Below are 14,137 nucleotides of genomic sequence, written 5' to 3' on the forward strand. Positions count from 1 at the left end.
ATTACCATAGGTAAAGGATCTATTACAGATACTGTATATACTGTTTGATCGTGATTTTTTGTTTTTCATAGCACTGAAGGACAAAAGTTAATTATTATAAATTAAACTTGCTGTAATAATAATTACGAAATTAATCGATAAAATAAAACCACTAGAGTAAGTACGATTCATGATATATTTTCGGTGTGTGTGTGTGTGTGTATGTATTTGAATTTATAAATAGGTATATAGAATATTCTTGAAGCCGATATTTTTTGTACGTGGCGACCTCGGAAGGGTACACGATTTTCCCAATAAGAAAAAGTACAGATAATAGACCGGACATTACAATATTAAAATTGACGCTGGCGCCTGTGAATGTTGTGCCAGTGGCAGCGCCCGCCTTGAACTTGTCGTGGCGTAGGTTAAACGCATTTCACCACGAACGAATGGAGGAGATATAGCAGCGAAATATACAGTAAAAATATATAATAAATAGCAGCGAGTATATCTGTACTGTGCCCGTGGGGTATAGTGTCAATATTATCATAGTAACGGCGGCTGCGCGCGGGATACGTGAGAGATTTTACGTCATCGGTTGATGCCATAATGTTATTATTGTTATTGTTATTAGCACAGGCGGTCGACCTTAAACGCCGCGAGACAAGTCGGACCTTAGATTATTGATTCGCGAAAAAAAAAATAAAAATATCAAACAAAAAAAAGGGAAAATTGTCATTTTATATCGTAAGTAAATTGTTTCTCTCCGGTTTCGAGTTTTTCCCGATCGGTATAATAGTATAATAGAACGCACTGTGCAACATGTCCGTTTCATCGTTTTCGTCAGAAAAACCTACGGGCCCGATACAAACTATATACGTATGCCATGTGTGCGCACCGAAGCCCAAGGGAGTGTTGGTCTTGGTATGAGAGGCTGTAGAGAGACGCAGAGACGTACTAATGATTTTTCCTAGGAAAACATAAAAAGATACTAATCAATACTCTAGTAATATAATTTATACTTATACACTTATAACTATAATTCGTTCAAGATAAATATAATAAAGATAAAATATTTATTTCTGTTAATACTTTTGAGAATTTTAAATATTCATAAAATATAAAAGTGATATTGCGATGACAAAATACTCATAAAAGTTTGAAAAAGATGCTCTGATTGGAAAGAGATCTAATATTCGTTACTGGTCATCGATCGAAATGAGATCACGTACTTGGATAAACTTTCTTAGAAAGCATGCTTACATTATGTTATACTAAGTTCTTGTAATGGAGTTGAATGTACATTTCAAACATGCAGAATAATAAAACAGCGATTCTTAAAATACGATTATACACCCTTCTACCCATAAAAAAAAAAAAAATAATAATGTTATTATATCCCGACTTTGTACGCTAAAAATCCATTGGGCTTTATTATGGCCCATTTACGCATAATCCACACCGTTGTTCCACCTGCCTCAAATAATATTATTTCAATGACTACGTGGACCACACTCAGTATATTCGATTATATCTTCCATTCGCGTGCCGTACGTTTGAAAAAAGGAATCCACTCGTTTCCGACTGTATCATTGCTTGTGTAGTATATTGTTCTGTTTGCACTGGATATACATCGATAATATAAATATAACGAACTGATAGGCCACGTATCTAGTGCGTGTCAACCGCATTTGAACCAGTTATTCGGTGTAATCACGTTTATGCGTGTACGGAGAGCTCAATGGGTATAACACGATTGCATACGTTTGTAGATTGGTAACAAAAAGGTGGGTAAGAAAAATAAATAACCACGATTGCGTATGAAATTGTATGCAACATTATCAAATTTACTGATTTTACCGAATTATATCTAATAAATATAGAAAAATAAATAATAAATACATGTACAGTTCTATAATAGTTCATAAAAAAAAATTAATAATAAAATAATAAATAGAATGAGGATAGCTAAATAAAAGAAAAGTAATTAATAAATAAATAAAATCAACAGTTTTTATTTGAAGGAAATTATTATTAATAAATTATTTTAAAATGCTTAAATTTGGATTCCTAACATCTATAATATACTACTTTTACTGAAACTCGGAAAATACCGTATAATATAACGGAAGTAACAAAATTTCGTTATACCTGATATATTTGATATTACTTACAATAAACATAGAAATAAAAGCAATAAAACACAAAGCATTTATTAAATTTTTTAAGTTATCTTGTATAGGCATGTGGTATATACCAATATCTATATGAAAATTGGCATCAAACTTTAAATCTTCGTACGCAATCGTGTAGTTAAAAATCAGGTGGTAAAATCGTACGGAATCATGTAGCTTAAAAAGGTATCACCGATAACGAACGTACGCAATCGTGTTTTACCCGACTCAATACAGTCAAACACTATCTTTAGGTAGGACTACAACGGTTGCTGTTCAAAATAGGAGCATGGAAACTACGAGTTATCTGAAACTGTATTGAATGTATAGGATAAGTAAATCAGTAAAATTATAAATGCAATAGTATTTTCTAAAAATGAAAATAAAACTAAGAACAAAAATAAATATTTGCCTAGCGAACCCCGAGCCAGTTAGTATTAATTTCTCGAAAGACCATCAATTCTTGGATCCCGCGCTGCAGAGTAAACGTACTGAATCGAATTCGATATCTAGTCTAACAAATTTACAATTTTGTTAGCTGAAACATATTTTCAACGCAACATGTTAACAAAATGTGTAAACCCTTCGGGTAGTTTGTTATTAGGTAATTCATTTAATTCATTCTTTTTTTTTCATCGGAGCGATGTGCGACTGCAGCTAGTATAAGTATATTGAACTCGGTAGTTTCTGTTAACTCAGGTATGATCTGCTAGCTATACATTCTGATTGATAAATATGTGCAACTTCAGAAAATAGAATTATATTACACAAACAGTTTGTTCAATCGTTATACATTTGGGAATTTCGTAATCACTTATTGCAAATGAAAAAAAATTAATTTTTAAAATAATACAATAATGTAAATCTAAAATGAAATGGTTAATCCAATAGTAAATTATCCATTCAAGAATTCTGTTCGAGTTATAATAATTCAAAAATAGTTGAATACATATTTAAATATTATTTTTTATTACTTTAGTAGTACTAAACAATACTATTCTACTATGTTTTATTCGATTTATACTAAGGACTTGCTTTCATTAATTAATCAGTAGTTATGGATAATTTCAATTAGAAAATTAAATCAAAGAATTTTAAGAAAAATGTACTTTATTAATAAATATTAAAAAAATAATTAGAAAATTATGAGAAGATTTCATGACAAGATCTAATTGAGATTTCTGTCTCATTTGCTAACTCATGAACAGTTAATTTACGGTTATTTCGCATTTTTTCGTAAATTTTTGCCACATCATCGGATCTCAACAGTCTTCCAAAACGTGGACCATCTTCAGTTGACTGTAGACCATCCTTGAACATTTTAAATTACTCGAAAGCCATGAAACGACTTAATGAACTATCCCCAAAATCAGTTTTATTCATTACATATGTTTTTGTTGCATTTTACCAAGTTTCAAGCAAAACTTGATACACACATGTTATTCGTTAATTTCGGACATATCAAAAATGGCGCACGAAAGTGACTGACTAGATTTAACCACGCTTAATATTAAACTGTGATATGATAATGATTTCGGTTTTTTTTTTAAATATTTACTAGCACGTGGGGTATTTATTTATTTATAATTTAAAAGATTATCATGTGTATATTAGCTGTAACAACATTTGTCCTGGTACTTTTTGAACAGATCTCGTACATCGAATAAAATAAAAATATAGGAGTGATATTAAGTAAATGAGCAATGAGGAAAACATTATTATTTTGTATAATAATATGTTATTGATGAAAACCCTTTTTTATAGGCGAGTAAATTAAAGACCTATAATACAACGATATACTTGTCCCATTTTCTTTTTGTTTCAAAAATCCAAAAATACTCAATTCGACCCCGTTCGACTCGACTTATACCTGCATTTTTGCTCTATTCCTCCACATCAATGTCTGTTGCGCCTGAAACCGGCACCTATCCTTCAGCTGTTTGATCACTTTCCGAGCCTCTTCTATGGTCAGTATGTCGTCTTCTTCTTGCAACGGTTGAGCAGCTGTTAGATCTTCGACCGCTGGCTCCTCGACTGCGGCCGGTTGAGCTACTATTCCCTCGTTCAGGGCCATTCTGAAACTAAGCCCAAATGGTATAAGTTTACAAATACAATATATTATCAGAATACGACGTAGTATCCTACAACCTTTACACGTATTTCACCAGCATCCATTGTAGCTATATATTATCTAATGTGGTATTAACGGTATTACCTATACGTCGTACAGTTGTGTATCACGCGCGTGGTAATAACCGACACGCGCCGCTAATCGACACGAGACTAGTAAGGCGTTTTGGGTACTGCCTTAGGGCACCGGTCGAAATACACACCGAAAAATCGTTGCAAACGTAATAATGCGGTTTAACGCATGTTGGCGCGGAAATATACACGCGTTATGGTTATATTAGGACACATTGTGTCGAATAATTACACTAAGATACAACATATAATACAGCGGGCGTACGTTAGCTGCACTGTGACACATGCACCGTGGTCATTGGACAATGTTTTCGTATTATATTCTAACAAAAATAATTTACTGCATTATATACATATACTTTTAAAAGTTAATAATTAGCTAAATTTGATTGCGGTTAAAAATCGTATAACACTTTAAAATCTTTTAATTTTTATAGTTTTAACATGGAGGATATCGAAATACACAAAACGCCACCCATTTTCAACCTTAATTTTTATTATGGTGTACGAAACGCTATGTATGATATTCATCCTTTTGTTTCCTTTAATTTTTTTTTTTTTTTTTTTGTCAAATGATTTTTCTTTTATTTCCGGTGTTGTTAATTTATTTTTTCCGCGTCGGTTTCGGATCTAAATAAAACGATGATGATTATAATCGAATTCCGAAGGTGGCGCGGCGATTTGACGTAAATGTGCATTGCGCTTATTATTATTTCGAGTTTTTTTCTTTCTAAGGAACCGAAACAAACTACACTCTAATGGTGCATAAAACGAAAAAAAAAATTCTGTCTTCATGCTTTAATATGTACAAAACAGAAATTCTTTTTCGAGCGTCCAAATTACTGAGACTTTTTTTTCGTATATATTTGTGTTTGTGTATGTTCGTTTTTTACGTTTACTTTTCGTATTGAATGAAAATATATCGCCTAGACGATTATATGAGAGGATTTTTCATTGTTATAATTTCAAGGTCGTGGTTGTGGATGGTATATATATTATCCCATATAATATATACACAATCGTGAATATATATTTTATACTACATTTTTAATAACCTGCATAGCATTCGTGGCGAGTTACGGATATGATGATAGTATGACATAACAATGAGAAAACTCGAACTCGCGTACGGCCGCGACGGTGGCAGCGATGAAGAAATTAAAAACCCAGACAATGTAACGAAACCGCAGTGGAATCCCTGCAATAGGTAACTTGAAATGTTAAGTTCGAAATTTTCGATTGACCATGAAAAAATCGCTCCAAAATTTGAAATACATTCACGACCTTGATATACGCTTATATTTGCATATAATAAAAAATTAAAATGCACATTATTTTTGTTCTCGGACGTCAATAGAAGAACTATCGAAATCCTATTCTTGCAAATCGACTCGCGATTTACATGGTTATTGTGAGATTTCAATCGTAAGTCACACGTGCTAATTTATCATTACTATCGTTTGACATAAATGTGTCCACTTCGAACACCATAAGAATAGTGTACTTGACTGGTACGCGTGCAGCTTTGTATATCGTTTGCAGAAACGGACAGTCGTGTATCACGAATTCAACCCGTGTGCCCATATTATATATAATGTACGTATAGTCGCACTGTGCATCATATACAATCCACGGACGCTAATTTATGCAACATATAGATACGAAAACCAATTCGAATATCTTTTTCTCTCTCGCGCGCACTGAATTCAGGTCAAAACGAACACGCTGCGCCGTAGACTTTAACGACCGCTTGACATTTAAATCGACATGGCCGTCGAAACGTCAAATGCTCGTATAACATTATACCTGCACATATTATATATATCTACACCAGTTATTTGCGATATACGTAATACGTGAATTAGTAGTAGTAAAAAATATGTGTTCGTATTATAACTAAACACGCGTAAAGAAATAACACATTTGTGTAATATTCGTTTTTACGGTCGCGTTTTTTGGAAAAAAAACATCAACGAGATGATACTATCAGTTTACGATGGACTACTCGTATTTAAGCTAGTCTTACAACAATTTTGTTCGAAAAATACAACCATACGTTTCGTGTTTCGAATATTTTTTATTTTTTTTTTATTTTAAATACGTTAAGTGTAAATTGTTTATTTTGTTTTTTGTCTCTCCAAATGTATTTATTTTACTATATATATATATATATATTCAAATCCGGCAAAATATACGCATAGTGCCAATGTACTCTGCGCGTTATTATTATTTTCAATTTTTTTTTTTTTGACCACGTATTCGCCCGCGGTCATACGAGATTCTATTCGTATTCCCATGTACCTATATAATAATTTATATTCCCATATACATATTTATGCGCGCGTGAGGTACGCGTGTACACAGGCACCGCGCTTGGCGAACCACTGTACGAGCACACGCACGTGGTATGTATGTACCTACATACAACTCGACCTAAAAACAAATTCGATTAATGTACGGTACAGTTACCGCTGCATCGAATGTAGGATATTGTTTCGAATCAATTTACTGTTTTCTTATCATATCTCTTGAAAAAATCACTTATAGTACATATCAGTACGGAATAAAAACAGTTATAATGAACGATTTAAAAAAAAAAAAAATAATTATTATCATGTTCGTGTTGTAAAAAGTTGAGCTTATGATATTTGTTTCTTGACATGTGGTAAGCGCGGGATTACAATAAATAATAATTTTGTACTATATTGATATACCTGTACAGGCGCATGCTCAGCAGTGTCGCACTACTGTTGCCACAATACATGTACCACAATAGTAAATGGTTGAATTGTTATTATTATTTTATTATTACTATACTGCCTCCAATTGCATAAAAAGAAAAATAACACATACGCCTTGGTGTTAATACAATTCGAAAACCATATTTTTAAATTTAAAATGGCGTAACGCTGTCCGACGCCCGATTATAATACGTGTAGTCGTAGAAATAATGTTATTATACGTTTTAACGAATTAAATATAAATTAGATAGTAATAATAATAATTGCTCGTCAATCATAGCTACACCTGTTCCAATTTTTATTACGAGTAATATATTTATATAATCATACTGAAGTCGAGCATAGCATTTAGCGATGCTTTTAATTTATTATTATTTTTATTGACGTGCGATCATACAGAAGCTATCGTGTATAACTACTATAGTAATACGTTCGAAAATCCAGTTATGAGGTAGTTTACAAAAGTGTTGTCTCCACAATTAGAAGAAGTATATATTTTGTATGTAATTAATTATGTCTTACAATCATATTGTTGTCTATAATTCTTACGTAATGTTCTCATGCACTTATCTCAAAACAAAAGTTGAATGAAGAAAATTATGTATGTTTGTCGCATTTAGTAGTTTTACTCACATATATGTGATCATTATAAAATAATACAAAATATTTTATCTGAGCGCTTTTTACCCATATTGTATTCAGAAAATTAAACTATTTCTACATAAAAATAATAATTTCGTTTCTTTATTTAACGTGAGAAACTCGATGTGAAAAATGACTATTGGTACACTAAATGGTAATAGGAAGGGAACAAAAATATAAAAATTGTACGTAGCTGCAGATAAAAGCTTCGTATAAAGGTTCATAAAATATAAAAAAAAATCTCACGTAAATAAAGAAAAGTTCATAATGACGTTTAAAAAAAAAACAAAAATAATAATAATGACCAAATTATACGCCCTGCGATAAATAATGCATATCGAATTACATTTTTCACATCATACTCAAGACATTCGTTCCTCTGAATCTTATTATTTAGAAAACACCGCATTTACAATAAGTTGATTTATATTCACCGGAGCTTTGTTTTTTTGGCGTAATAATCCGATTTCGACTAGTACGATTATAAACAGCATGCAAATTTGGACTGAAATACAATTTACAACATTAAATACGCCACATCTGCTACAACCGATTTGCATCATAGGAATATATTTTTTCCGTGATTGCCATAGAATGATAAAATTATTCATAGAACATTATTATTATGTTAATCTCATAAAAATGCTTTGGCCTGATTTTAGTTGAGCGTGAGAAATTAGTGTTATAGCTAATAGGAGATGGGAAATGGAAGATGACAGCTGATTATTGTATCGGAGTGGTGTATATAATACATTAGCACTCGAGGAAATAATAATACTAATAATAATAATAATAAAAATAATAATACAAATAACGTTTCGAAAATCGAAAAATAGAAATTTTCAATATCGAACAAGAAAACACTTGAGCACTAGAATATTATCTATTACAATACACAAGGACGTATATTATTTAGTCTTAAATAATAGTATTATTGTATAGAACATATTCTTCGCATTGTGGTACAACCGATGTTTTTAGTGCAGTATCATTAATAGTGGGTTAAATACAGCTCGAGCCTCGAATCAGACACAACTCTTTAAATTAAATTATATTTTGTTTGCATTAGTTAATAACCGATTATTAAATCGTTAAATAGAAATACACAATCTTAGACATTTCTCGGATTTCTTGCCGATTGGTGTTCTATAGATGGGTTCTGTTTTATAGCTCAATAATATAATTTAACTGAATTAACAATAATGCTTGATTATATGTTGAATATATTGAACCGTGAAAATCCGGTATCTGATGATATTAACGTGGTATGTTCGAGCATTTGTTTATTTTGACCTCAGATAACGATTTTTTTTTCGATTTTTGGATTACTTCGTGAAAAAGGTGCCGAACCGCCTTATGCGCATTGTTTTCCAAGGTCCGTTCGAAACGCCGACTGGAAATCGTGAACCGTTACACACACAATATAGGTACACGCAGTCTGTGTTGTTCCCCTTCACTCGTAAATTATTTACCGATTTCGTGTAACGAAGTTAAGAATGTAGGTCGGACCAAACAAAAAAATGAAATAATAATGATATTAAAATGAAACATAAAAATATACATTTGTTATTTCGTCAATTCGCGCGATCCGTCTTGTGCCCGCGCGTGTTCATGTACCATTTGCATATAGTCTTATTCAAATATCTGTCAGATACTGACTCAGCGCCGGTGGGAGGTTTAGCGAGGCTCGTAGCAAATTTTCACGGGGTCCTAGATTTTTTTTTTAGTGGACTCAAAAATATTTTTCTTAAACGCCCTAGTACTCGGGTGACATATTTTTTTATTTTACATAACTTACCAAAAACATTTTTCTTTAATATGGATATTACATTTTAACTTTATAATTTTAATTTTATTTTTCAAAGCGTGTAAAATTTATACTGGAGGGGGGTTGTGATTTTGGAAAAGATAAGCTTTTCTGCAGATGTTTGGTGGGAATAAAGAAGTGAGATTAAGTTAGGTTTATGAGTAAAATATTTAAATTATAAATTAAAGTGCTTAAATGATACCACAAAAAAAGTCTTATACAATCGACTATCAAGAAATCGTAGTAGCAAGGTTATTGATGTCTTAAAGTTGAACAGAACGTTACAAAACGTTCCATATTATTATGTTATTATAGCTATCAATTATAATACGAATAATATTCATATTTCATATCAATCAGCCGTTTCGCGTGTTCAAGATAAACAATTTTTTTCCTACATAGAATTTGTAAAAACCTCATACAAATTTCGGAGGGGGGGAGGAAGTTAAAACCCTCAAACCTTACCCCTAGTTACGTCACTGACGTTTTATATCAAAGAAATTACTTGTATAAAAAATGTACAATGCATTTTCGTTACAAAGTAAAAATTCTTATGAAATTACGTAACTTATTAGCATAAAAGTAACGGCATTACAGTAACGCATTATTTTCCATTACGTTATTTTCCAACATTGACATTTTTAAACGAAAGGGGGTACTAATTATTCAATTTGGAAAACAAAATTATAGACTAATAAATCATTAAAACCCATAAAAGGCGTGGGCTCGAGCACGGGGCACTTAAAATGGAGAGGCCCTGGGCGGGTACACCTTCCGTCGGTGCTGCGCTGACTTCCATGTACGATGGACGATATACATAATTCAATAAGATAAATAAATTGAAAAAATGCAACATAAAAGCCTTCTGTACACGGTATAAAATGTATTTATTATAACGTAATACGGTATGGTATACATTATAATATGTATACCGCCCAACGTCAAAGTTTTACTTGGGATGCTTTGCAAAAGTGTAATCGAATTTTACTACTTCTTACTGTACTGCAGGTTAATTTTATTTCGGTTCTTCCGGAATCACTTCTTAAAGTATACCACCTACACTTATGCAGATTTACGGAAACAGTTTTGGATGTTGTGTGTTTTAACGACTGTCTGTTACACGTCAAGCGCATAATTTATTTTGCAGCGATTTTGTACGATTTTCTCTGAATAGTTATTAATTTACTTAATAGTATATTATTATATTGCCGTTGAATATTATTATTTATAAAATTAATCATTGTTTCTAGAATTTAAGATATTTGTGCGTTATTTAAATAAGGTTGTAACTACTAAAGTTATTGAATACAACGGATTCAAATCAATCAAAAATTGATGATATGTTAGCACCCCACTTGAAAAAAAAATCCAAATTAATTAATACTACGATAACTTATTTTAACATATGACTTTGGTATTCAACGTAAAACACTACCATGTCAAAATTAAACTGATTGGAAAAACAATTGGATTGAGTTTGAAAACTTTCAAAAACATCCAACTGAAATGCATTTCGTCTTGATTATCATTTTCATTAATTTACATTCTTACCAATCTTCTTTTGTAAATTATTGTCGGTATTTTTGCTTTTAATAAATGATTTCGAATATAGTAATTATTATGAGTAGGTAGGTACGTTTACTAGATTAACAGATCGAACATAAGGTTTTAGATATCGGAAACGTTTAATACGCACTGTATTTCATCAACATTACATTACATTATACTGCACTCTAACCACAAAACGGAGAAGTAATGAGAAATCGAAACTTTATCCACATTATACTAAATATTGTTACATCACGACATTGTGTAGAACATGGTGCTTTATTACAAGGAAGGAGTATCGAATCCCGAATACTTTTTAATAGACAACGTCACTACGATATGTGTGCCTTGTTGAAAATTCACTAGCCATGGACAATCAATAATAATTCATTTTTATCAAAGGTTCAAATCGTTTCGTCCCTGTAACTAGTATTCGCGAAAAAAAATTAAACGACAAGGAATGTAATAATACATTATATATAATATACAAACACATTATTATTATTATTATTATTATTATTATTATTATCTATATTATATTATATTATTGTATATTTTTTTTTCGACGACACGAATTATAAGATTTCCAGCTTCATCAGCACCAGTTTCGCTTTCTATACGCGCATAATTCGTCACAAACAACGGAACCCGATATTTGAATAATTATGTACGATCGCTACTTATACGTATTTAACTTTGCGTGCACACCAGAATCGCATCGATTACATTGCGTATGTTGTTTTGGTGTCGTTCCGGTCGCGGTAGCCTATAGGTTTTCACCGCGTGTAGGCATCGAACTATATCGCATATATTATTAAAAAGCTATCAAACAGGACGTTTTAAATCAACACGTGCGTTTATATCATATTACAATAAATGTGCAGTAAACATTTTGAACCAATAATTGTAATTTCACTACCAGCTGTGTATATGTGAATATATATAAACTTGTGTATACGCATGTACTTATGTAGTATTTTGATTTAAAATGTTTTACACAAACGGTCGGCTGTAATATTTATAAATGTATAATTAATACACACAGAAATATACAAAACGAGGATATACTGTATACATATATAAAATATAAAATATAATACGTGTGCATGTAATTATTACGGAACCTATTATTTTCTCTTCTATAAAATATGTTGTACAATATTCTGTCCATCGTACGTTAATGCATATTCCAAATAAAAATAAAAAAATGAACAATGCGCTACGATGTACTGCGGAAAACACTGTGAAAAATCGCATATTAACCAAGCTATAATTGTCAAAGAATAATACGGTATGTGCATGATAGTTGTTTATCGTCTTTCAAATCGCCGTTAGATTTTATTTCGATGTGACATCATCGATTGCGGTTAGCAAACTATTCATTTGTGATGCATAACCCGATATTAGAGAAAAAAAATTAAAAAACAGTAGTCGACCGTGTTACGCCGATTAATAGTACTAATCATTACAAATCCGTAAATGTTTTAAAATTGTTTTTACGGTAGTAGCGAAGCATCGATTATTTAAATTAGACTAATGGGTTTTGTTCTTAATCGACTTCAATACGCGTCGTATTACAATATCATGTATGCCTAACGTCTTGTGAATAAAAAATCATTGACCTTATCAGATAACGGATATACTTTATTTAGCTTTTAAATGATTAATTGTTACTACGACGTTATCAGAAATTAGCAAACAAACAATGTGTGTTATTTATTATAATTGTTTATTTTAAAATATAATCATGTATGTTTTTCAATCCCTTGAAATTGTATGGTTGAAACGATATAAAGGAAAAACCAATAATGCGTTTTTGGTTTCGAGTAATTTTTTTTTTTTTTATTTCCACCGTTATTTTCGAGAAAACTTATCCTATCTTAAAAATTAAGTCTCGTAAAATTACCATATTCAATGTTATATATTGTGTCTATTGTAATCGTTCGCCAACTAAAACTACTTTCGGGTTACCATCTATGCATTGTAAAAATTATGATACCATAGTATTACGTAAATAATTGAAAACTGTTGTTGAATTACTGCGGTGTCCGCCATGATAAAAGTAAATAATGCGTAATAAATACTGTATTAATCTCATTTTAAACTTTTCCATACATTTTTAAATATGTTTTTAATTAAATTAAATCAAATTAAATCAATTATTAATAGGAATTAAAGTTCAAGTCCTACCTTTAATCAAACCCAATGGTAATTTAGCTATATTTGATCTTTAGAAAACTAACTTTTTTGGTGAATATTCGGCTCAAATATTGTCATCCCACGACGATATTATTCATACTTCTGAGCACACTAAAGTTATAAAAATCTTTCTTGATAGTTCTCTCCTTGTACCAATACTTGCAAACCACGTAATCCCAAGTGAAATAAAAAACATCATATCGAAATTAAATCATTTGATTTATTATAGGCTACAACCTGATTTTTATAAGATGTTAAAACACCTCCCAGATAAAATTATAATACTTATAACTCATATTTTCAATTCCATGCTATGAATTAGTTACTATCCCCTTATTTGGAAGTTGTCTATAATAATTTTAAATCACAAGCCAAATAAATCCAAACATTAGACGACTTTCTACAGACCCATCCGTTTTCTTCCTTTAATTGCTATACTTTTCGAGAAAATTCTTTTTTTAATAATTAAATTAATTTCAAATTCCAACTCAATAATTCCAAATACATAATTCGCATTTAGATTAAATCACTCTACTATTTAACACATGTATAGCTTATGATCGTTAAGCCACTTCATTTAAAAAAAAAATAATAATAGCCTGGTGTATTTTTGGATGTGGTAGAAGCGATCAAGTTTGACATCAAATTAAAATAATTAAAATAACCTGCACCTTATTTCTTAATAATTTATTCGTTTTTAGAAAATCGTACTTTTCAAGTTCGACATGGTAACTCACTTTATTTCTACTACCCTATAACTGTTGGTGTACCACAGAGAAGCGATATCTCCCTCGAATTATTTAATATTTTCACTTCTGACATTCCTAATTCAAATTTTACTTTGT

The 14,137-nt window shown here is 31.1% G+C and overlaps 1 protein-coding gene across 2 annotated transcripts in view; it reads right to left on the reverse strand.

Annotated features, from left to right (window-relative positions):
- Positions 1 to 14,137, reverse strand: part of LOC112686856 — a 33,333-nt gene that overhangs the window by 6,281 nt on the left and 12,915 nt on the right. For both annotated transcript variants that reach the window (XM_025559312.1, XM_025559311.1), the window contains one exon: positions 4,024 to 4,234. In XM_025559312.1, the coding sequence (XP_025415097.1) occupies positions 4,024 to 4,227 (204 nt within the window). In that variant the 5' untranslated portion in view covers positions 4,228 to 4,234. The remainder of the gene's footprint in view (positions 1 to 4,023; positions 4,235 to 14,137) is intronic.

The sequence above is a fragment of the Sipha flava genome, unplaced genomic scaffold (genome assembly GCF_003268045.1).
Source record: "Sipha flava isolate LNK unplaced genomic scaffold, YSA_version1 325_pilon_pilon, whole genome shotgun sequence".
In the NCBI taxonomy this organism is placed as follows: Eukaryota; Metazoa; Arthropoda; class Insecta; order Hemiptera; family Aphididae; genus Sipha; species Sipha flava.